Source organism: Cupressus sempervirens, chromosome 10, assembly GCF_028749045.1.
Source record: "Cupressus sempervirens isolate cs-2001-9-10 chromosome 10, ASM2874904v1, whole genome shotgun sequence".
NCBI lineage: Eukaryota > Viridiplantae > Streptophyta > Pinopsida > Cupressales > Cupressaceae > Cupressus > Cupressus sempervirens.
In genome coordinates this window covers 353,502,668-353,529,028 of record NC_143127.1, presented here as the reverse complement: position 1 = coordinate 353,529,028, position 26,361 = coordinate 353,502,668, and the positions used below count along the sequence as shown (strand labels likewise).

Here is a 26,361-nt window from a genome sequence, read left to right as displayed (position 1 = left end):
GATCAGTTTGAGCATGGTGAACCAAGTGAACTTAGAAAGAAGGTACCTGTACTTGCTAGATATGTTAGAAGGCATCATGCATTTGAGAAAATAATTGCAGATCAGTCAAAAGTGACAATGACAAGGAACAAATTAAAAAGTACATGTTTTCTTACTAAGTTTGAACCTAGAACTGTTAAAGATGCATTAGAAAATGAAAGCTAGATTGATGCAATGAATGAAAAGATTGATTAGACTGAAAGGAACAAAACTTGGACTCTTGTTCCAAGACCCAAGGAAAAACATGTAATTGGCACAAAATGGGTATTCAGAAACAAGTTGAATGAAAATGAAGAAGTTTCAAGAAACAAAGCAAGATTAGTTTGCAAAGGTTATACTCAAGAAGAAGGTATTGATTATGGAGAGACTTTTTATCCTATTGTAAGGCTTGAAGCTGTTGGAATGCTAGTTGCTTATGCTACTTATAAAGGATTCAAAGTATATTAGATGAATGTGAAATCAACATTCTTGAATGGAATCCTAGAAGAAGACTACTTTGAGCAACTTGTAGGTTTCATAGATCCTAACAAAAGGGATATGGTCTACATACTACACAAAACTTTATATGATCTCAAACAAGCCCCTAGAGCATGGTATGAAAGATTGCACAATCATCTGGTAAAGATTGGTTTTCAAAGAACAAATGACAACAATAGTCTATACATCAAGGAAGGACTAGATAAGAAGATAGTACCAATAGAAATCTTTGTGGATGATACATTATTCACTGGACATGATGATTTATGCAAAAAAAAATTTGAGGAGATGAGTAAAGAATTTGAAATGTCAATGTTTGGAGAGATTAAATTCTTTTTTGGCTTGCAAATTCAATAGAAGAAAGATGGTATTTATATTACTCAATCAAAGCACATCAAGGAGATATTGAAGAAATATGGAATGGAGGATTCTAAACCAGTTGGAACACCCATGTCTGTTGGACATAAGCTTTCTAAAAATGATGATACCAAAGAGGTAGATTAGATTACATACAGATCAATGATTGGAAAACTTTAGTATGTGGTACTCACAAGACCTGATATTGCATTAGCAGTTGGTATGGTGGCAAGATTCTCTGCTAATACAAAGGAAAACCATATGATGACAATACAAAGAATTATGAGGTATCTAAAAGGTACTAAAGATTATGGTTTGTGGTATAAGGAAGGAGGCAACTTTGAATTAAAAGCCTTCACTAATGTTGATTGGGCAAGAAGTATTGATGACAAGAAAGGCACTAGTGGTGGAGCATTATTTCTTGGAAAGAGGCTAGTGTCCTGGATAAGAAAGAAACATAATTGCATCTCTTAGTCAACAACAAAAGAAGAATATGTTGCAAAAATAGTTAATTGTTCCAACATAATTTGGTTCAAGAAATTGATGGTAGGTATGAAGGAAGAAATCGAGAATCCAATAGTTATCTTCTATGATAACACTAATGCAATTAACATTTCCAAGAATCCTATGATGTATACCAAGACAAAGCACATTGCAATAAAATATCATTTTCTAAGAGAATTACTACAAGAAAAGGAGGTGAGATTGGAATATGTGAATACAAAGGAACAAATTGTAGACATATTCACCAAGCCATTACCTAAAGATGCATTTTTGTACCTAGGAGGTAAGATAGGGGTCATTCCCCTATCTGAAACCCACTAATTAGATTTTAGTGATGCACCAACCAAGCACTTTGAAGACTAGAGAAGTTGATGTTGTATTGTCAAAGCAGATTGCATATGAATCAGTGCATCAGGTACATGAAAAATACATTGAGTTTTGTCTTTGGCATGAGATGTCAAAGAGGGAGAGTTTTCTATCCTATCAAAGAAATTTTGTATCAGTAAAGATGAAGAGTTTGTTGTCAGAGGGAGAAATTGTAGTAAGAGAAATCAGAGAATCATTTCATAGGAAGAGATTGATGTCAGAGGGAGTTCTCATTGATAAAGGGAGTTCTCATGGATGAAAATCAGAATGAAACTAAGGATATTATCCTTACTTCTATTTTTCTTTAAAATTTCATTGTACTATAACATTTTGTGTTGCCATCAATGCCAAAGAGGGAGATTGTTGAAAATAATTATTCAATTGTATGTTGTTTTTGATGTTACACAAAATGTCAAGCCTTACCGAGAAAGTCAGTGATTGCCGAGCTCACTCGGGTATTGAAGACAATTTTTCATGTATGCCGAGCATTCTAATTATAACCAAGTTCAGAGTTAGTTCTTACTGAGCTCACTCGGGCATCGAAGGAAGATCTTGTGTTAATCGAGTTCACTCAATTACCAAAATAAAGTTGGCATGGATCTTGTGTTGATCGAGTTCACTCAGTTTCCAAAGGAAAGTTAGTTCAGAATTAGTATTCATCAAGTTGGGTTAGTTAACAAAGAGTTTCTTTGAGTTGACTGAGTAGTCAATTCTATATTAGCCAACTAACAACATTTTAAGTTTGATTGATTTATTGGTTAATTCAAGCCGACTTAAGGGATGAAAATTATTTAATTAAAAGTATATTCAAGCTGATTTGACAAGTTTATTCATATAAGTATAAGGTTAAGTTGAGGATTGGATGTGAAAAATTATGGAATTGAAGAAGATAAATTAAGAAAGCGAATTGGAAGGATATCAAAGTATCCGAGTTGACTGAGCTGCAAAGAACATTCTAATCAAGGATGATCAAGATTCAAGCTAGAAAAAAGATCTGAAATCAACAAAGAAAGTTGCATCAACAATCAAATCAACTCATTGTTACTCTCTAATAATTGTAGCAGTGAATCAAATCTCCTAACAAAGTTAGCCTAACAACTATTTTCCAAATCCGCTAACAAAGTGGCATTTCTAGATTGAAGTGTCTGAAGACCTCTAACAAGGCCACTTCTAATAGGGTGAAGTAAATCCTTTAACAAGGTCACACCTAATATTATTTTTTGTAACCTTTAATAGGGTTGGCTCCTAACAGGGCTCACTTCAGAAGAGTGAAAAATAGTAACTAGTTGGAATTGGTGGTTTTCCCAAATTGGGTTTCTACGTTAAATTTTGGTGTCTCTGTCTTCATGTTATTTGCTTTATGTTTCTGCAACCAAGTTAAGTAAGCTTAATCACATTTAGTATCTTAAGATCTGCATGTTTAATGTTATTCGAGTAATAGTAATATATTGAGTATTAACCGAGTTACAACATAATATTCAGTGTTAACCGAGTGAAAAGTTATTGGTTTTATATTGTGTTGATATCTTAAAGGGACTTTTGGATTTGTTTTTTTGGTAATAATTCACCTCTCCCCTCTCAATAACTCCTTTCCATTTCCAACAAGTACATATTCAACTTCCTCTTTACTAGATTTTAGAATTAAAGCAAAAAACATATGCTCATATTTCATACCTTCTAAATTTTTTCTTCCGTCAACTAAACAAATTTTGGCATTTTAAGATACTTTTTCTTCTATTTCCTTTAATGGTTTCAACTTTTGTCACATTCCATCCTTTGTTAAAGAATAGGTATCTGCATACCCATGATGTATTGCATGATGATAAAACCATCGATGCCTTCCCATAATAAATGACAAACATTCATAAGGGTAATATCACACATAATCTCATCATGATAGTTTCTAATCTTGAACTTTACACAAAATTGTTCACTGACCAAAGCCTTATGATGCTTCTATAACCAATCAATCTGGTAGGGATTCAAGTGTTTCTTTCTTTCTAACTTCAACTTATTAACCATTTCCTAAGAGAAAAGATTATCTACACTGCCACTATCAATAATGACATTGCAAACCTTACCGTTACATTTTCACCTAGTTCAAAATAAACTCTTCCTTTGTTTAGGTTCATTCTCATTATTCAACAAGACTCTTCTGATAGCCAAGCCTTCTCATCTTTCATTGTCTTTAAAATGTGATGATTTGGCATCTTCATCTACATATGAAACTTGTGCATTTCCCTTAGGTATTTTTTTGGTTCTCCCTTGATGTTGACGACATTCATAAGCTCTACATCCTTCTTCATTGCAATGTAAACATGTCACACATAAACCTCCTCTTCCCAGTCCTTGACCTCTTCCTCTTCCTCTCTGATCCTTGATATTTTGATTGTTTCTTGCCTCACCATCCTTTTTTCGATCTTCATTGTGGCTTCCATAATACCATCCACTGAATCTTCCACCACGATCTCTTCCACCTTGCTTTATTTCAAACTTCATGTTTAACTTTTCTTCCACCCCTAAGGAAAATTGATATGTCAATTCAATACTTGTCATTCTAACCATACTCAACTTCTCTTGAATACCCACCCTCAACCCATTAAGATAACGAGTGATTTTCTCCTTGTCACCTTTCACATAACTTTTTCTGATGAGAATGAGATAGAACTCTTCTATATGCTCCTAAACAAATCTTCCTACTTGCTTCAACCCTTGCATTCTCTTCAATAAATCAAGCTCATAATCGTCAGGAATGAATTGTCTCTTCAATTTATCGACCATATGATTCCATCTTTTAATTTTCTCATTTTCTCTTCTATTTCTTTTCGATTGAATTCCTTTTCACCATATTTTCATATGGCCCTTTAGTTTGGCCTAAAAAAAATTGACGCTTTAGGATCTTCGATGCCTTCATACTCAAAGTATTCTTGCGGATCATTGATCCAGATAATTAGTTCCTCCAAGTTAAGATTTCCCAAAAATGTGGGGACTTCAATCAGGTCTCTTTCCAATCCTAGAAATGACCCTCAAATGCCAAGCCTCTTCTAGATTTACTTTTTACATTTCTTATTCTATATGCCATTATTCTTTGAATTCCTTTTCACTTTCGTGTCTTGCCACAATATTCATTCCTCTAGGTGTCTTCTCTTGCAATGCCTCCACTTGTCTCTAGAGGGCTCCAAAACCTATTCTATCACACCTCTAGCTCTTTTAGGTTTCTTCATGGAGGCATTTTACACTTATCGCTCAAACCCACAACCATAGTCTTGGTGCAAACCGCCTCATTGTCGGTGATCTGTCTACATACTCAAGAACTCATGCTCTGATACTACTTGATGAAGGGTACTCCCTTTAATAACATAAATAGAGAAATAATAACAAGTTGCAAGAACATAATTTGGTTATTTATTATCTCCAAAAATATGAAATTACAACTTTTTAAAAATAAAACATGCAAAGCCATGTGGGCATGTTCCTCACAATATTCTATAAGCAGGGCCACCACCAATATCCCCAAAACTATCCTCGACAAACCTACGAGCCTTCTTCATACAAGAAATTTTCCATCGCCCAAGAAGGTTTAACAAATTTTAGCCCTAAAGTTTGAGGTTGACCAACCATAAGACATTATTATTCATATTTATTACATTAGAGTATGCCCCAACAACTTTTAAAACTCAACATAAATTTTGAAGGAATTTCATTTTCTATGATTTCATATAGCACAACTTTTGGAGGCCATAACTGTTATTATTTGGAGTCTAATCAAGCTCAAAGGTTAATTTTTCCCCACTTCATTTGACATGGTTTCCCCCAATTTTTCTATAGGGGTTTGGGAGAAACACCCCTTGTAGGGTCCTGTGACAGTTCCCTAGGTGGGGTCAAGGGGAAGCACCCCTTGTGGGGTCTTCAGGTCCATGGCCCCAAGTGCGCCCCCGCAGCCAAAAATGAATTTACCATTATAAAAGACATCAAGAGTTATTTTTTCAATTGGATGACTTATTCTAGCCCTATTTTTGTAAGCCACATAAAGCTTGTATAAAATGGCTCAGGTTTAGGGATTTTATGAAGTATGATGATTTAGTAGCTTCTTGCAATGATATTGAGTTGTAAGGGATTGCAGATTGTAATCATGTTGAAATCATTGGATAATATATTGGACTTTCTGTTTGGTGGATGTAGCCTAGGGATTGGGTGAACCAAGTTAAATCTTTGTGTTTTGTGTTATCTTTGGTGCACTTTATTCTTTTCTAACATTGGTTATATTTGCATGTAATTGTTATTTTTGTCACTTTAATCCTAACAATTACTCATCACTAGTTGTTTCAATTAGCTTTTATGAACCCATTTAAGAAATATCATGATCTATTCTACAATTCTTGACTTGTGCAAACTCCATTCAAACAATGTTTGACCCCTTTTTAGAGCCTCTAAAGCCTTCAAACTTGAGTTCAAAGTTTTTATTCCCTGCTACCAATACCAAATTTTTTAATAACTTTACAAATCAACTTGATCTTTCAATGAAACTTTACTGGTAAGTTGATATATCTAAAATGAATCTCTAGGGAAGAAATCAAAACATTTTGAGCTTAAACCACCAACTTACTGAAAATAGTAAGCTTCCAAAAATAGCAACCCTGCACTGAGACAACCCTTATTGAAAAGGACAAAACAAAAATATTTTTGGGTGATGCAAGATTGTCCTTACACCCATGATTCTCTTGGATCACACATAAAGTGGAATGTGATAACAACTATCACCAACCAAAGTGATTCTCCTACACCATGTGCTACTATAGGTACAAATTTCTAGGTGTCTCACATGTAAACTCCTATGTAATTCATCATCCTAAGCTTAAGTAAAGTATACTTAATGAAAATTTAATCACACCAACACACACAAATATTTGGAATTTTATAAACAATAATTCCTCCAAACCATGAAAAATACCCACAAGTATTTGAACTTAAAATATATCATATTTCATACTTCATATAGATTGATTGGTTTGTAGCCCATCTAGACTTAATGACAAGGTCTGATTTTTCCAAGTCGACCTATAGAAAAATGTAGCTCTTGAAACTCTCACATAAGGATGTCAAAAAATACACAAATTCCAAATTTAAAAACTTTCATTATTTTCCTAACATGTCACGATTCAACTATGTAGAATAATCTAATCATACTTAGTGTTGAAAACTAGAAAGATGTTTCCTTTTTAAATATGATAACTAAGCCTCACTAGAAATGATTTTTGAATGAAAATATTAATAATTCTTACATAACTTCAAGAGATAAAAATATGCGAACAAGTATTCAAAATCTACAATATAAAATAATAGATAAATATACCATTTAGATGACATAAGATTTACCTTGGGAAAACCCTAGTGAAACTAAAGAGTAGTGTCCAAAAGAACTCACACACTACACTATATATTATCTCTTGAAATAATATTACAATATGATTGTAGTCTTCGTACAATTCCCTTGGAATACCAAGCTCTTAATTTACTTCACACAAGCAATAAAATGTGAATCACACAAATATATATTTCTATACATCATTATTTTCCTCATATATAAGAGACAACCAACCTTAGTCAATCACAATAATTGTTCAAGTGCTTGATTTATCGAAAAAAGATCATAAAAAATCATCATGTGGTATGGCATAAACCATGTGCTTCTAAACCATGGGATTTCAATATAAAACCAATATAACCATGTTCTCATTTACTTTTTGGTATTGATTTTTTAAAGTTTTGGTACTAATAATTTTTTTTTAATTATATTAAATGTTTTCGTGGCATGCAATCCACATTAAATGTTTATCCCAAGCTTACATAAAACATACAAAGTGGCCCAAAAAAGTTTCACATTCCCAAGATTCCCTAAGTGAACTCTAAATAAATAATAATTTTACATTATAAATATTATGAAATATGTAAAACACACATTGTCTCAACATAGGTTTAAATTAAACCTAGTTTTGTTTTCTGGTCATATTTATGAAAATTTTACATGTTGAGCTAGTTATATTAGCTATATGCTTACTTTTACATGGATGATTACATTAATAAAGACAGAATTGGGGCTACCCTACTAAAAAAATTCATGTATCTACTTTTACATAGATTATTACATTAGACACTCGCAAGATTCTTTAACCTAAGGCAAGTTTATAGAAAAAATATGAAAGATAAATTTGAAAGACGTTTCTTGTTTATGCTTGACCTTTTTCAATGTGCATGTATTTATTGACACATCATTATAGAAAATGTTGAGGTATTACAATACACTTGTTATAACACATGTCAAAAAGTCACCATATGGAAGGTCCTAAACACCCACATTGGAGGGCTATTACCCCTCCAACTCGTCAATTAACATAAAAATGCCCACTAAATGTATGTAGATGTGATTCTACATAGGATTTTAAACATAAAAAATATAGGAACCTCAAACATAATAGTTTCATTTTAAATAAAATTTATGAACTAAATATATTGCTAGAAAAAAAACCAACGTAGATATTAGAAAGTGATTGTACTAAAAAAAAGATGAACTGAAGAGCAATCTAGTAGAATTTTTTGTTGTTGTAAACCTTCTATTTGTCCTTCAAATTGAACTACAAAAGAGGAAACAAAGACGATTGGAGAAGGTCCAAGCAACAGGGCTAGAGGTGAATACTCAAACTATAGGCCTAGTATCATTGAATTAAATCATCTCAATTTTTGGGACCAAAGAGCAATACATAGCTTCAAGTTTTAAGAAGTTACTTGACTCTAAATAAGCTTATTTTTTGGGTTTGCTTTATTATTTTTCTATTTTTCTCATCTTTTATCTTTTATCTATTCTTTAATCTTCTCTTGGTTGTTCTTGTTGTCATTCAGGCTATTTTGTAAGATCTACATCTTGTGGGCTCCATCTCTTCAACATTTTGTAAATTATTTTGTAAACGGGGTTGCGCTATTTCAAAAAGCCACTTTTTACCAAAAAAAAGGCATAGAACAATTATGTTATTCAAAATCTATGACCATTGTATACTATTATCAATGAATGGCTTAGTGCATCGCTCTCCTACTATAAAGAGAAAAAATACATGTCACATTATCCACACACACACACACACACACACACACACATCCCAACTCACATACGAGTCATTGATCTCCAAGTGACAACACTAACCACAAATTATAAAAGGAAAATAGCCAAAAGAAAGCTTTCCCACACCTTGGTCAAGATGTCAAAATACTAGAGCTTTGACATGGCTTCCTTTAGGAAAAGTAAAATAAATGGGGGTTACAATTGAAGATAAAATGTATCCTATCGATGCTTTTATATCAATCTTATTGGTGATTTTCTTTACTAGCTTCTTGCATTCTACCTAACACAACTCCCATGTACATGAACACTAGAATTTTTTAGCATAAAGGTTCCTTCGCTTCTCCTAGGAGAAAACTGTTTCATCTCCTTATTGAAACTTCTCTCAATCCTCTAGTTTTTCCTCCCCACCACATGTTTCCCCCAACTACTACTTAGAGGTTTTTGCTGAAATTTTTTTGGATAAAAAAGTTCTTTGTGTTAGACTGGAATAACCTTCGTTGATTATGATATTTCTTTGTACTCTCATTTGTTTTTGAATTAGATTAAAAAGGTTTTCAAGGGGCCCCAAAGCCTTTTACAAGCAATTGCTAAAGACAGGAAATGTTAAGCATAACTAGACAAAACTTGATGGCGAACTGAGAAAACTAGCAACCATAGAAACCAACAAAGCCATTAGAGACCAACATACCAAAAAAAACATAGAAAACAAATGACAAAAATGACCAACCTAGGCCAAGTTGTTCAAGGTGTTAGCTACCTCTTCCATATGGGTCATCCGGTTAACCACTTTCTTCAAGCCTTCTATCTTTGGTGGAAGAGTCATCGCTTTCTTCCTTGTGCTAGCTCTAGTTCTTTTCCTTGGCCTGACCACCTCCAACGCAAGCCTCCTTTTCACTTTCCACATTGATAGTATTCTTTTCTTGTAATCTCATTTTGTTACATCGTAAACAATAATGCTAATTAGCTAAAGAAATTTAAATTATGACAAAGTATTTCTATATTGTAGTGTTTTATTTCAATTAAATGTAATATCTACCCTTATTAGACCACAACGATGACAACTACTTATCACAGACTCACTTTCTTGCATTAGAGAAGGTGATCTCTTTATATCACAATATATCCTAGACCAAGGCTCATTACTTAGCAAGCCAAATATTTGGCCTTACTAGAATCTCATTTATGGAATTAGAAGCTTTGTGCTCCATGTGCATAGGCTTACAACATATAGCATCTAATTTTTATTAAACCCACATTTGAATTTTTTTTTAATCAATTTACTTCTTCAATTAAGAATACAAACTATAGACTCTTTGTTCCATACATGTTATTATTTACCACTTCTTCCTCAAATGCTTGTTATAGTACAAACCCATTTCCAAATTCATAACATACTAGTTTACAAATATTAAGCATCTCAAGTGATGTGAATATCATCATCGATTCATTGATCCTTCAAAATAAATCTACAAACATGAAGGTGTATGATCTAAACATCTCAATATGCTTTATCCCAATTTTATCTTGATCATATAAATCCATATTGAACTAAGACGCGACTAAGCTCCGGACAAAATGCACCATAAAACAAAAAAATATTGATTTTTTTCTTAGCTTTGCAAAAACACTATATTTTTTTTTTGAAGATTTCTTGTTTTCTACCATAAATCATTCAGATCCAAAGAATTCATCCTTTGTTTTTTATTAAAAATCTGTTGTATTTTCCAAATTTCAAAAATTAGTCCATGGTGCATTTTGTCGAGAGGATAGTAGCATCCTTGAATTTATATTTGTACTCCATCTCTTTCTCAAGACTTGTACGTTTGATTTTATTTGTACTAGAAATTTTCATTTCATTCTCTACTATCTATTAATTTTCATTTAACTATGTCGTGTATATACTTTTATTATTATTTACACATTAACAACAATTTACACTTCGTACTATAATTTAGATCATATCTAATTCACACAATACTATTCTTATAGTTTATTTTTCATAGTGTGACCTTGAACACCTGCCCACATAAGAATAATAATGTTTACCTCTCTACAACATTCACACCAATATGATTTCCACTTAAGGATGTTTAAATCTACCTTTATACAATCATGACTATTTGATAGTTTGTTTAGTCTTTGCATTTACCCAAATATTGCAATAATGTGAGTAGACCATATAAGACACACACACCCCAATCCATGAATGTTTAAATATACCTTTGCACAATTTACTTCATCCTTACATTTTGGTACTCATGTATGTACACACATGCATAAGTGCACACACACCAAAATGCTCTCTCTCTCTCTCTCTCTCTCTCTCTCTCTCTCTCTCTCTCTCTCTCTCTAAAGTCTACACATTATCACACACGCACACGCACACGCACACACACACAGACGTACATGCCAATAGTTAATCATCCACTGCATGCTCTTCAACAATTGTTAAGAAACCACTCCAAAAACCCTAGTTAATCCAAGTAGATTCACCAACACTGACACCTACAATAATGCATGGGTCATTCTCATCATATGTAGTAACTGTGTAAACACTTCAATGGTATGGGGTAATAAATGCATCTCCTAGATTCTTGCAATAACATAGAGACCGCCCATACATTTGAAGTGTCACATATATTCAACAATTCCACAAACTTCTTTGCACAAGATTACATATTCCTAGGATAACTATATTTCATCTAGACGTGATATTCTTATGGTCCTAGTAAGGTCCAATACATTTGTTGGCCAAACTACAAAGACCAATATATTGAGATTCTCATTGCACTCTGAACATCACTTTGTAAACTTCAAACAATGTGGTCGATGAAACAATCTAGGTGGCACTAAAGTTCATGTTATGCCAAGTCATTTGTTTCATTAGTGACCTAGTTTCATTTGTTTCATTAGTGACCTAGTAGAGGAGCACCTAGGTTAAGTGGTTAGAAGCAATAAGAGTCTTGAAAAGACTTGGGAATAATAAAGAGGTCCTAGTTGTGGGGTCCTCATGCATATAAAGCACCAATGTAGGGCATTATAGGCAACTTGGTATCTAAATGTTGTAGTGGCAAAATGTTGTCAATTAGGGGCAAAAGTGCAAAAGTTGTCCTAACAAGTCTAAGGTGTAAAAATGCAAAATTTGTCAATTTTGCAAAAATTGCATGTTGACAATTTTGCAATTTTTGCAATTTTTCTTGTCAAAAGTTGCAAAAGTGGTTAGAAGGCACAAGGAGGTTACCAATGAGCAGGAGTTGGTTTAGTCAGTTGGAGAATGAGTTGTTAAAGCCCTCAGAGTCACCATTGTACGTGTTGGAAGTTTGAGGAGTACGAATGCATATAGCAAATAGAGAAATGAATGACAACTTGAATTGAAGAGCAAGATTTTGATTGACATGTGATTGAACTGATCTTATGGCATTTGGTTTTAGTTTCTACATATTCATTACTCAATTTTTGTTTTGGTTTGAAGGTTCTAACAATCTGGTTGTGGCTACAATAAATGTTTTTGTAAGCTGCTTGTTTGTTGGCTAGTACTGGGGCAAACTTTACAACATGGTGTCTACTAGCATTCCCCATGGTTGAAATTCTCTGAAACCTTGAGAAATGCTAGTAGACACACATTACCTTGTATACTAGGAAGGATGAAGCAAGAAGCAAAGGGCCAAGCCATTTCCTTGGAAGCCCTAGGCAAGATTAGGTCGATCTCGGTTAGAAATTGAAACAAGGAGCACAAATTTCTTGCAAGGGTAAGTCTTTTTGAATGGAATGCGTGTAATGGATGGATAAAGCATACAAGAAAGCTTTTGAGTGCAAGGAGAAGTGGTAGAAGACCCTAGTAAGGGAGAAAGAGCATATTTGCTCTTTATTGGTCTAGATTGCTGATAAACCCTAGCAAACTCTCAAAATTTGGGTTAGGGCATCTGATATATCTTGGAAACCTAAGACCTCATGAATCTTGAAGGTCTTTGAAAAGGGTATCTGGAACTGGAGTTAGTTTGGGACCTTGTTAATGAAAGATTTGCAAAAATCCAAGATTAGTCCATTAGGAGGGCAATTGGGGGCTACTAAACCTAGGAGTTTTCCCTTGTTTTGAAGGGATCCTATAGCAAGTTAATGAATGGAAATAAGTCCAAGACACCCTAGGAAGAGCTTCCAACCCTTGCAAGTTCAAATAAGACATTAGGGAGGCCTAGAAAGAAATTTCAAGCTAATACACAAGCCTAAATGGGTAAGTTGGTTTAAGGGAAAGATGTCTCTAGGTGATTAGGTTTAACCTTGTGTAGTAGGGGATATCAAGGAGTGAACATCATCTATCTACACTACCCTAGATTAATCCTATCACCTTCCAACAAACAATTACACTCCTCAATTATTAGGGATGAGGAGTCATAGAAGCAAACAATTCCACTTCCATAGGAGACAACTCAACTTACCAATGACCTAAAGTCCCCAAGGCATGAATCTATTAACTTATATAGACACATTTATGTATAATAACTTATATCTTGTAATTGAATGAGCAAACAAATAGGAAGATAGTTGTCACATGCCTTATCATGGGTATGCCATGCACAAGATGAATAGCTAAATAAAATTACATTCACTATTTTAGTTTGTTTGTTATCTCTTTTATCTTGGACTATTCATCTCATAAGCTTGCACACACACATAACAACTTCATTTAGATCTTGATCTAGAGAGTTGTCCACCAAGATTCAACTTGGGTCCAAGAAGAAGTGTATCACTCATTAGCTTATTTTGAACCATTGAAAACCTAGGTTCCTACACATAAAAGCTAAATACCGAAAAGGAAAACACAAGTTTCAAGGAATCAATGGTGAAGCTCCAAATGCAAATGTGTGAACTAGATAAGGTAGAAGAGTGAAGTGAATAATGGCTTGTCTAGGCATATTGCCATCTTATTCTTCAAATACAAAACATGCAATTGATGAAGTTGGGGACTATGATATGCCAGCATTAAAAGATCTCTCTCTCTCTCTCTCTCTCTCTCTCACACACACACACACACACACACACACACACACACACACACACACACACACTCATGCGCGCGCGCCCACACACACGGTGTTGAAAGGTGGTTGATTCATATTTTAATCGGTAATTTTGGAGATCTTTAAGTCATTACATTTATAAATCTCTACGAATCACAATCAACTTGGACATAGAGAAAAGGGAAAGCTAACACAACTCCATTTCACTCCCTTCGGAACAACGAGAAACGTTAAGCCCTTGCTCCCTTCCGAGACATCCTATTTACCTATGCTTGTAATAGCTTTTGATGTCTCATTAGAGTTCATTTCAGTATAGCCACGAGACTAGGCAAACCATTTGGTTAGATTTTGCAATAATGGGGAAATTTATCCAAAAACATATTAAACACACAAATTGACCCGCGTAATTGCAAAAATAAAATTATATTAAGATTTGAAATAGAAAAAGATGTACAATTATTTAATCACATAAAGGTGATCAGAGTCTGAAATTCTATCTTACAAAAAATGCAACCATTCATAATTGAAAGCCTGGCAGTGAAAACGTAAAATTTAGAAAAGTTGATGTATAAAAAATGTCATGATTTTCTAATGTATTTATAATTTAATTAATAATATTCCTCTTCCTCCCATGATTTTCTAATTAGAGGTACTCCATCTTTTCTCCAACACAAACGGCCTTCACATATAGCTGCAACAACCTCTACATATAGAGAATGTTCCTGCAAAGAACAGCAAAACCAATTCTATAAGCTCAAAGCAATCAATTTAAAAATAATGTAAACAAAACATAGAAAACATTGGATGTTAAACCTTCTGATAACAATACAATTTTCTTTTTTCTTCCTCCCTCATAGTTCCAGAAAAAGTCCATATAGCATTATGATAGACTCCATAAATCAGTTTGAAACTTTCAAAGGGTTTCTGGCAAGGACTTAGCAAAAACATTTTTGGCAAGGATTGATAAAGGTTGTCTTTCATTATTTAAAATAGCTGAAAAGGCCATCATTTACAATTTCAACCTGCACTAGCACACTACCGCTTATCTTGCACGCATTAGGAAATCAAGTAGTTTTGGTAGCTAGGGGCTTGCAAAGACTTTCTGGCAAGGATTGATAAAAAGGTCATCTTTTATAATGAAAAAGAACTGAAAAGGTCATCATTTACAATTTCAACCTACACTAGCATAATATATTTTATCTTGCATGCATTAGAAACTCCAATAGTTTTAATAGCCTGGGGCACTCAAAATAAGAATTTGGGTGGGGTGCTTCGACAACTAATACATTAATAATCTTCTCGTCAGACAATCCGTTCATTTCACTGCTGTCCATTGTTTTATATTTCCTACATCTATTCATTGTGAACTTTATATTTGATATGAAAACCATACAACGGTGTTAAACTATTAAAGAAAAAGAATAAGGTAAGCAATAAATGCCAAAGTACCCTCTGTGTGATCTGATTTGGAACATGAAAATTATCATAATTCAATTGATTTAAGCTTATCTATTGTATTTCTTAGTTTATGGGACTAAATAATAGTTTAGAACACATAACCAAATTAAGACTAATAGGTGAAGGTAGTGATGCACCATCAGATTCCAGAACAGGGCAGAAGCTAAAAAAACTAAAATGATGAGTAGAAATGTAGAACACTGTTACATTCTAAGCGGAGGAACGCAGAGCATTTGTGCAAACTGGTACATTGTTTCTGTCAAACTGATGCACAGATCATCATAATTTCTGCTGCCGAGCAAATCAGATAATGAAACCTAAGACACAGCATCCTCTGTCATCTACCAATGCCATATTCCAACTGCATGGTGGAAAATATCAGTGTGTCACATTGCGGATCAAAGAGCAAACCTTAGTTCGATTGACTGTTCACTGGAGCAGTCACACTTGGCAGCTTTTCTGTGCAAATAACTGAAATCATCTCCAAAGCTCTGGAAAAGTCCCGAGAGCTTCAGATATACCATATATATTTTCTCCACCAATCTCTGCTTATCTATGACAATCTATAAATACACTAGTACTACTGTACCACTTCGGAGCCCATAAGGAAACTGCAAGACACAAATTTAGGACACAAACTGCAACAAGTTTGACAACATACATTTCTATGTGCAACAAAAAATATTGGTGCTAATGTTGGGACTAGCCCAAGTACTGGTACTAGTGGATCTACTTCTAGTGGCACAAGTAATCCACGTCTGCCCCGCCACCCTATGATCTTGTTCTCAGTACCATATTGCAAAATTTGGGTCAGTTGCAACAACTTGCCACTCTCCACTACGGCTAATCAGAGCTCTCTTGCTGCGTATTGTTGCTGCAGTCCGCACTCTATGCAAGTTCTCAAAACTTCCCTGCCATATGGTGCCAAGTCCTTTAAGGTTGATAGGTATAACAGTGAAGGGGATCCTCATCTACACATTGATTCCTTTCTTACTCTGTGCAGTGATTATCATAACCCTAATTATGTTCTGCTCAAGTTGTTTTCCTGGTCCCTCAAAGAAACGAGGATGGAATGGTATAGCTCTCTTCTAGATTATTGCATCCACACTTCTACTTAATTGTGTTTTTCTCATTCGGTTCCAAGCAAGCATGGGCAATAAAGTCAATCACGAAACTTTTCATTGCAAACAAAAGTCAAATAAGAAGGTAATCAACTTCATTTTGAGGTGCTAAGCTCATATCCACAAAAATCCCTTATGCCCTGCCTGATGACGACATTCAAAGGATGTTCATTAGGAACTTGCTGTTAGGATTAAGGGAGAAACTTTCCTAGAACCAGTATCTTAATTTTACCAATCTCTGCAGTACTCTAACAGATTATTAACATAGCATGGCTCAGTTTGGAGAATCTTCTTCCGATACCTTGGAGGGACGTCTTCCTTGAGTGGGTGCAGAAAATATAAGGTTGTGCCTAGTGTAATCTCACTCCCTTGCACCACAAAAAGAAACTACTTCTCTATGGAAACTCAATGGAATTGGGTCTTTACCAAGTTAACCAGTTTCTATACAAGCATCCTACAGAGGTTTTTAAAGGACAACTCAGTGACTCTCCTCTAGATTTGACCTCTTCTTGATAACCACCCATACCCTTGTTGGTATGATGGTTCAAAGTTTTAGCAATCTCATTGCATGACCAGTCATGACACTGAATGTTGTATACGTCTTTGACATCTTGTCCAAGACTACATAACTGTGGTGTCATCCAGGTCATGAAAGGATGCAAAAAACAAATAAATCGGGGCATAAGATGAATAGTGAACTTCAAATTTATACCGATCCTTTTCCACTTCATTTGGTAACCTACATCTTTGCATCATCTTCTCCCCCTCATCAAGTGAAAGCCCATTTGTCAATATAGTGACAAATGATAGGATTAGAAGACAAAAATATAACAGTTATATGCAAATATAACCAATAGCACAAAGGAATAAAGCACACAAAAGTAGAACAAAAGACACAAAGATTAACAAGGTTCCCCAATCTTGGGCTACGTGCACCAAACAGAGAGTCCAATATTATTATCCAGTGAATCAACCTAATACAGTCTGCAATCCTTGCAACTCAGTACCGCTGCAAGAAGCTACTAAATTTTTCATTTAAAAATCCCTAACCCTAAGCCATTTTAAACAAGACTTATGTTGGTTATAAAATTAGGGTTAGAATATGTGGGCCAATAGAAAATAACTCTTGATGCTTTTTACAATAATAAAGTCATGTTTGGCCTTATGAGGCGCTATCCCTCAACCTCACCCAGTATCATGATAGGGAGCGCGCCTGGGTGGCTGCCCCCAAATCCCCGTAGAAAAAATCTGGAGGGAAATTGTGCCAATAAAGGTGGGGAAAATAGCCTTTGGGTCTGATTAGGCCCCACTAACAACAACAATCATTCCCATCTTGCCACCCAATTAGAGGATGTGCAACATTGGGATATAATTTACCCTTCTGGATGACCCCTATAAAAGAGAGCCTTCTTCCTTGTATATCCTAGTGTAGATCAATCGAAATGCCATGAGAGGTGTAATGGTTTATCTTGCATGTAGAGTGGATGTCATCATGGACAAGGTTCTCTTCATGATTGGGCTATACCATGCATGATATGATGAGAGTTAGGCAACCATTCAAATCACAATCGATTATTGCTGCCCGCTTAGTCAAACACCTTGATAGTCATTGACACAAGGTAATTTCTTCAAAAAAAATTGTTATCACTGAGTTGGATCTCTTGTAAGTGAAGTTGGGTATCCCCAAGCTGATCTCCAAGGGGCGGTCCCATTGATGTTCCACAAGTTCCTTAAGTTCTCTATTGAGGGTAAACTACATACTATCTAGGCCACTAGATATTGACTTGTATACTGTAAGGGCGTCTCGTTAGATTGTATCTAGTCTACTCTGGTAGCACCCCTAGTTTCCCAATATAATCTATTAATCATAGCTTATAACAAGTATAAGGTTGCAAAACTCATACAAATTAGTGCATGTAGCCAGACCTGCTTTAATTCCTCCATCTTGACCCACACCTGTGGTTCAACATGCTTTGTCCTATGTTCCCTCTTCATCAAGGGCCCCAGCCAAGAGTGTCTTAGGGGAAGCTCATGCAAACAAGGGAAAGGCATCAATGCTACCCAAGTCTAAGGCTCATGCTCAATTTAAGTTGTGATCTTAGCGGACATCCCTCACCTTGTTGTCTACAACAAGACTAAGAGATTATTGCAAGCTTCTTCGTGTCCTTAGGTATCTAATTCCTAGCCTCTGAGGGCACAAACTGTTCCTCCGACCACTTGCAGAGAGAAATGAGGAAGCACAATTGTGGCTGAGTTTGTAGCTACCCCATTGATGGCATCTACTCCATTGGTGGGTCCCTCTTCCTTGTTGATCATGGCATCGATGACCTCCTTGATGGAGAAAGATGTTGCCTAGCCCTCACAAACTTCTCATTCTAGACGACACATTTGCCAAAATTATCTTGCACATAGAGTGTAATTGTCAATGAAAGGCTAGGGCCTTAGCATGAGACCACCACAAAAGCGAAGACAAAGTCCTTGATTCCTATGGCTGTGTTGCTTGCCCTTGCTACATCTATCTGTCATCTAACCACATCTTCAATATCGCTTTCTATTGCTTCAAGGATGACTATTGAGCCTCGTAGTAAGCATGTCTAGGTTTTAATCTCCCCTTCCTAGGAACCTCTACTAATCACCATGCTTCCAAAATTATATTGTTGTTCCCCAAAACATACTACACACATAGGTGGTGTCAAGTGTAGTCATGTCTGCCTAGACCACACCATTTGCTAACCACCATCCCAACTTTCTTGTGGTTCTTAGGCTCACTATAGTGGATTGGAGGATGTCTCCTCCATCCTTTAAGATAAAGTTTAAGCAAGGCCTTGTGCCTAAGTCACCTATCTTCAAGTCTACTTCAATAGATACTCTATTTGTTCTTGTGCTTGCAATGGAGAAGCATGTGTCTTCTCCCAAATTTGCCACCACCCTTTTCAAAAAGATCAATGATGTTACTCCTATCTTGCCTCAAGTTGAATTGCTAGAGTCTTATAAGGCATGTATGTTCAAATCGCTTGAGGAAATTCCAGCAATGACAACAATCTTTACATGATTTGTCACACTTGCATCAGTTGAGGTCTTGGATGAGAACATCAAGGCGTCTTCATCCTTGGCTTTTTGTTGGTGAGGCACTTGGGGCTATTATAGTAGCTATTCCACTTCAATCTCGACACCCCTCCCCACATGATCAAGATTGGCAGGACAATGATCTATTAGTGGAGGATCCATGAAGCAATTTCCGCTTATACAACTGTAAATTAGAGTATACCTATCTTTCTTCCACCAAACTTGTCTTTGAATGTTGTGCCCTTTTGAAGGACCCAAGCTACTATGTTGGTACTTAGAGATAGAGTATGGTATGTCCTACACTACTTGTATTTGTTATCACGTACTTCTATTTGTTGTGCATTGAATTTCCATATTTAGGGACAAGGCAACATGTTGAGGGCATTCGGGGCTTCTTCTGTGTTGACCCAAATTTTTATTTTTCTTTGACTTCATTTGCTCTTCTTTAGACCTGAAGACTTCAGCCCTGATGAAATACCCATATGTAATCAGCTATCAAAAATATTTTTACTACTATGGGTTTTCACATCAGTTAATCGTATCACTCTATTTCTAATCACCTGTTTTGATGTTGTGGACATCATGCATTGCCTATTGTGGGGTGACAATTCATTGAAACATCTAGTTATGTTGACATCCCATGATATCTATTTTCTCCTTAGAATGTATCATGGTCCAATCCAAGGGAGAGCTATTATATTTGCATCACAGGTTTTTCCAAAAAATTAATAAATTTTAATCTATTGTTTTTGCTTCCATGAGGGCTAATCCATCTATCATAACTTTTTCCTTATCGTACAAGCATCTAGCATTGCTATCTGTATTGGTCCATATCTTTCGCCCTATCATATGACTATTTAACTTTGCTACTTGGACTAGTGCTACTAAAATTTCTTGCCCTATCATATGTATATAGCATTTGCTACTCATACTAATATGATCAAAGTCACCCTATTATATGACTATCTAGATTTTGCTACTCATATCAGCATTACCAAATTTTGCCTTGTCGTATCCAGCAAAACACAACTTGCTACCCATACCAACATGCTGTCAGTCATCACTTTCTTATCATTAACTCTTTCACATGCTACAACATGATCCTTTGAAAATCTAGGTCTTTTCCTTGGGGGCAGATCCACGTGGACAAAAGACAAGTAAGTTTTCTATACTTTAACACACATCTTCACTAATGATATACTTGCTAAAGTGGGGCAAAGTGCAATGTTGTAAATTACAGCGTGTGTAATTCCTCAATGCATAATAACTCTATTACAAGTGTGGTTGTTGTACCAAAAGATCGACCTGTCAATGCTTGATACAAGCACTAGAGTTATAGAATTCCTCGAAGGTGATTAGTCCCTTGTCACAAATCCTGAGGAAAGCGGTGACCATTTTGCCAACAATCTCCCCCTCAGCATTACTCGAGGGAATTCAAACCGGTGACCAAGCTCTAACACCCCTTGTTACAAGTGTGGTTGCGTTGCACCAAAAGATCTACCTGTCAATGCTCTATACAACCACTAGACTTGTAGAATTCATAGAAGATGATTAGTCCCTTGTCACAAATGCCGAGGAAAGTGATGACCATTCTCCCCCTCAACGTTACCCAACAGGACTCGAACCTATGCCAAGCTCTGATACCACTTGTTACAAGTGTGGTTGCGTTGCACCAAAAGATCGACTTGATAATGTTCGATACAACCACTAGACTTACAGAATTCACAGGAGGCGAATAGTCCCTTGTCACAAATCCCTAGGGAGTGCTAATCATTTTGCCAATAACCTCTACCTAGGCCAAAAATCAAAATTCTACATAAGTCTCTAGATTCTCCTATCTGCCTTGTCACCTTGTCCTGATACTTGACCATGCAACCTATTTGGCTCAGGTTACATCCATGCAGCTTGCACTTGTGCCACAAATTTGCACACACAAGTGATTATTGAGACATTACTACTACCATCTCTGCAGTGTAGCACCTCTTTCCACCACCCACCAATATCAAGAATCATTCGTATTGCTTAAAAATTCACAAATTGGAATTTGACTTCGTTTCACCCTTCTTGTTGGCTATTCAAACTTATCCTTGGCTCTTGGCACTTCATCATCTTGGATAGTTTTCATGTCTCTTTGGCCATCCTATGTTGTTGCTCTACCACCTTTATAACTCACTATATTGATCTAAACTTCATCCCATCGAGTTGTTGCTTCTTAGTCTTGAAGGGGAGTTGATTCACACTCATCTCATCTCATTCCTTTGGCACATCATAGTATCTTAAGCATTTTCTTGTTTATCTATTGCCATTTATCAGTTATCAAGTATCCATTATTTATATATCTATCTTGGTTGTTCGTGATGTCGGAAACACCAAAGCGGAGCTATAATTGTGGCAAGCCATTTAAATTTTTAATCAAGAAGCCCCCCAAAAATTTCTTTTTGTTTCGTGTGTCGGATTTGAAGGAGCCAGTGAGTGATCTTGAGATTCTTCTACCTCTAGATTGTAAGCTTTCTCTTTCCCTTGTATTCTTTGTTAGCTTATTTGTACTTTCTCTTTCTTGCAACTAGCTTAGCTTAATTTCTATTTAGTTAGTTATTGGTCTTGTAGTTTTTTGCTCTTTAGTTTTTGTGCCTTGATCATATAGGATGCACATGAGCTGCATTAGCTGTTAATATTGTAGCTTTAGTCGGATAGAATTGACCTAGAGATTATCCTTCTATGGTTATTGGTTGATTATCAATTAGACAAACCCTCATATATCTGCTTATTTATATTGATAATTATATATATAGATATATATTAATATTGTTTAATTGATGATTAATTTATTACCATAGAGACATGTCTCTTCACGAGACATGCCTCTTCTATGGATATTTATAGAACATTCAAATCTGCATTTGGAAAACACAAATTATTAGGAGTGTTATTACATTTGCAGAAAACAATCTTATAATATTAACATGGTATCAAAGTGAGGCTGAAAATGTAGAAAAATGGATGAAAATGACTGAACAGTTGATGTTGAAATAATGGAGGAAATCCAATACATAAGACCGTAGACAAGTCAGCATAACATCATACTTAACACTGATAAACAAGAAATTAAGTCATCGAAGATGTGAGGAGTTAAAAATAAGTTTTAACAACATTGTAGACACTATAGTTACAAGGGGACATTGCCACCGTAGGGTTATTCCTTGACATCGACAGAGCTTTAAATCTATATGCGTAGAGATTGGAGAAGAATACTTTGAAAGGCCCACCATCCACTCACTTTCCCCATCAGCAAGACACCTTGGAGCCATCACCATCAATAGGAAGAAAGGTCCCAAGAGACATCATCACGGATGGATCTAAGAAACAATTACGACCTCAAGTTATAAAACACATCATCGACAATAGTAGACGATGCCCTCCATAAAACAACACCAAACATAATGGATTCCAATGGGTTGGAATTTGCAACTAAGTCTGGAAATAGATATGGGAAATAGGAGCTACATCAGAGAAGGGAGGAATGCTCTATGAACATTCAGCAATACTTATATGCGAGCCCAAGAAGACTCTTCAAACAACTCCCTTAATCATCATTCTTCAATATGCCATCTCCAGAAGTAGTACTACCTATCAAACAAGGAGAGAGATAATAGTTAGCATCCGACTCAACTCAAAGTACAAGGGAATACAAGAATGAACATACGAGTCTAGAAACCTTTAGAATATATGGACTTGGAAAAGAGAAGAATGAAGCACATATGTGGATTGAAATCAAGATTGAGAACTCTGGCCTTATACCTATATTAACGTAGATAAGATTAGATAATAATATCAATGTCCAATGAAAGACCAGAACGGGTCTTTGGGACTGAGCATACAAATAAGAGAGCCGACAAAAGCAGGAGCACCAAACAATGTCCGAGAAGAAGCAAAGAAACAAAAGCAGAAAAGCCAAGGCAAGAATTAGGGGTCCTTCCTTGGCAAAAAGAAATTGATCACAAAAGGGTTTAACTGTGGATGATCAAGAGTCCTGGATCGCCTCTGAGAACCACTGGAAGAGTGTTGCTGCTTGGAAAGATTGATGCAATGTCTCACAGATCTAGAGTGAGTGATACTGGATGACCTTTTCATGCCCTGTGGCGGAGATAGGGGGGAGAAAAAGGTGGCGATGAGCTGATCAGAGGTATGAAATTGAGGTAGCAGTGACTGCAGGGTATGATCAAGGAGCTAGGTGGCCTCTTAGAGGTAAACTGCAATGCACCACTGGTCAATGTAGCTGAAGAATGTTGAAAGAGAGAAATATTGTCTAAATAGGCAATGGAATCTCCCTCTGTTCTCATAGTAGATAGGGCAACGGAAAATAAAGTGAGTCTCAATCTCAACCTCTGCCAAAGTACACAGCTAACAAATCTAGTCATCTCTATCTATATGGTGGTTGATCTGGACCCAAAGAAGGTGGGAACCAACTTTGAAGGAGCCCAAAGAGATACATAGGGCATGACTCCAACATCGAGATAAATAGGCAAGGCGAACAATAATCCTTGCACGTAATCCTCCGAGAGGGTTACTCCAGGTAGTGGTATTGTACTGTCTGTAGATATCTAATTTGACATGCTCATTCAACTCTTGACGTGAGGAGAGGAGGTGAGCCGGGGCATCCAGCAAGAATTGATATGGAGGAAGGCGACCAATATCAATCCCAATCGAACTTAATAGAGAGATGACCTGAGTGTACCAACAATGAGCCCTAGTACTAGTATTGGAGCTCATAATCGCAACAGAGGAACAATAGGCCAGGTAAGAATATCTGTGTTAGTCGATTCCGCAAAACTACGAAGGCGATGGAGAAACCAAATCAAGCCAAATATGGCCGCAAGTCTGAAGGGATGAGCACTAAACTCGGCTAAGATAATACTACAAGGGGTATGTTTGCGACATCTAATGATACACCGTAGAAACAAAGTTTGAATGCGCCCGATAGTGGCCCAATCAGAGACAAGAAGAGAAGGTCCCCAAATCACAGAGCCATGTAAAATGGTCAGGTGAACCAAGACGTCCAGGAGGGATAGCTTGGAAGAAATGTCCTGGAAATGATGTTTGAAGCACTGTCTCTCAAGCATGGCAAGGGAGCTCATGCCCTTACTAACTCTGGGTTGGATAGTTGGTCTCAAACTAAAGCAGGGTCGAAAGAACTTCACCCCGAGATACATGTAAGAAGTAATCTTGACCGCCATTCCCTAAAAAAGAAATGAAGATGAGAGATCTTCAAGCAATTGAAGATCATAACCCAAGTCTTACTCAGATTAACCACTAGTTGATGTTGATCACAAAAAGAAGCCAAACCATCTAGGAGTCTTTGTAAACCATCAGGGGAAGAAGTCAACAGGACCACATCATTTGCAAAAAGGTGAATTGAGATCAAAACTTGATGCAAATAACACCCATCACCGGGGAACGAGGAGTTCGTGAGGAAGTCCTCAAGATCGTCGATATACAAGCCAAACATATTGCGCGAGAGGTGGCAGCCCTGCTTCACCCGAATGGTGCTCTGGATCGGAACAAAAGAACCCTCAAGTGTCTTGAATCTACCAACCACAGTCTCATACAGTCTCATAATAGTAGTCAACAACATATTCAAAATTCTAGTCTCATCAAGCCTTTGGAATAGGGCCATGCTAGGAACATAATCGAAAGCCTTGCGAAAGTCTGCAAAACAGTAGTAGACTTTTGCTAATTGGTGCCTAGCCTCCTCAATAATAGCCCATAGTGTCAAGATGTGATCCATGTTTGGTAGTTAGCACAAAAACCGGCCTGGCCTCTAGCTCTACAACCTATGGCATAAAGTTTGGCAAATGTATGCCTGATCATGATGGTCCTATAGTTGTCGGGGTCAGAGACAGGCCGGACTTATAAATAGGATAAATCACATGCCTCGACCAAGAATCAGTGAAACCGGTACAGACCACTCTATTAAAGAGTGCAGGGAGGTAGGAGCCAAAGACCGAGGCACCAAGCTTGAAAGTTCGGCCTGGAAACCCTCCTCATCGACTGCTCTGGTGCATCTCATAGATCTAATGGCCTAGTAAACGCTGCAGGGGGTGAACAGATGGTAGTAGGGATGCAGAATGGGATGGAGAGATGGCTGGCCAAGAATGTCATAAAGCGCAACGGTGTGAGAGGTCGAACAGTGAAAGTCAAGGGTGGCGGGTGAGGGGGGGAGCACTGAGGGAATAAGGTGTGGCAGAAGATATGAGGATTGTGAATAAGCATGGAGCAAAGGGACTTGCACTAAGATGAGACAAATGACCGTTTCTTGCAGCGAAGAAAAAGGAGGCAAGAAAAATGTAGGTGGGAAAAAGCAGGAGAATGAGTCTCGAAAGCAGAACGAACGAAGCGATGAAAAGATTTGCAGTCAGCTTCGAACCATTGGTTCATAGGGCATGTATTCCAACGCTTAGATTTGTAAGAGAGAGGAGAGCAGTGGGGGATGGAAAGGAGTGCAAACTCCCAATTGGCAGCAGCAAGTAAATCAAACATGGAGGAGGCCTCATACGAATCACTGAAGCAAGCAGGTGTAAGGAGTCTCCTAAGATGGGAAGAAATGAGCTCACCATCATCCTTGGGGAAGCAGAAGCGGGTAGGGGGGCGGGCAACGACAGACGAGATGCAAGGAGGCTAGGGAGAAGGCGACAAGTGGGGGGAAATGTGGAGAGCAATGCTAAAAAGAGCATGGTCAACAAAAGGGAGGCACAAAATGGTGAAGCTATGAATGGAGGGAATGAAGAACAAAGAAGTGAGGGCATAGTCCACAATGCTCATGCCACCATAATGGGACCCATAG

General features: G+C 36.7%; 1 protein-coding gene across 2 annotated transcripts in view; it reads right to left on the bottom strand.

Annotated features, from left to right (window-relative positions):
* Positions 1–14,282: 14,282 nt before the first annotated feature.
* LOC149534044 (Formyl transferase) overlaps positions 14,283–26,361 on the bottom strand; it is a 147,152-nt gene continuing 135,073 nt past the window's right edge. For both annotated transcript variants that reach the window (XM_089805687.1, XM_089805686.1), the window contains exon 6: positions 14,283–14,597. In XM_089805687.1, coding sequence (XP_089661813.1) covers positions 14,484–14,597 — 114 coding nt within the window. In that variant the 3' untranslated portion in view covers positions 14,283–14,483. The remainder of the gene's footprint in view (positions 14,598–26,361) is intronic.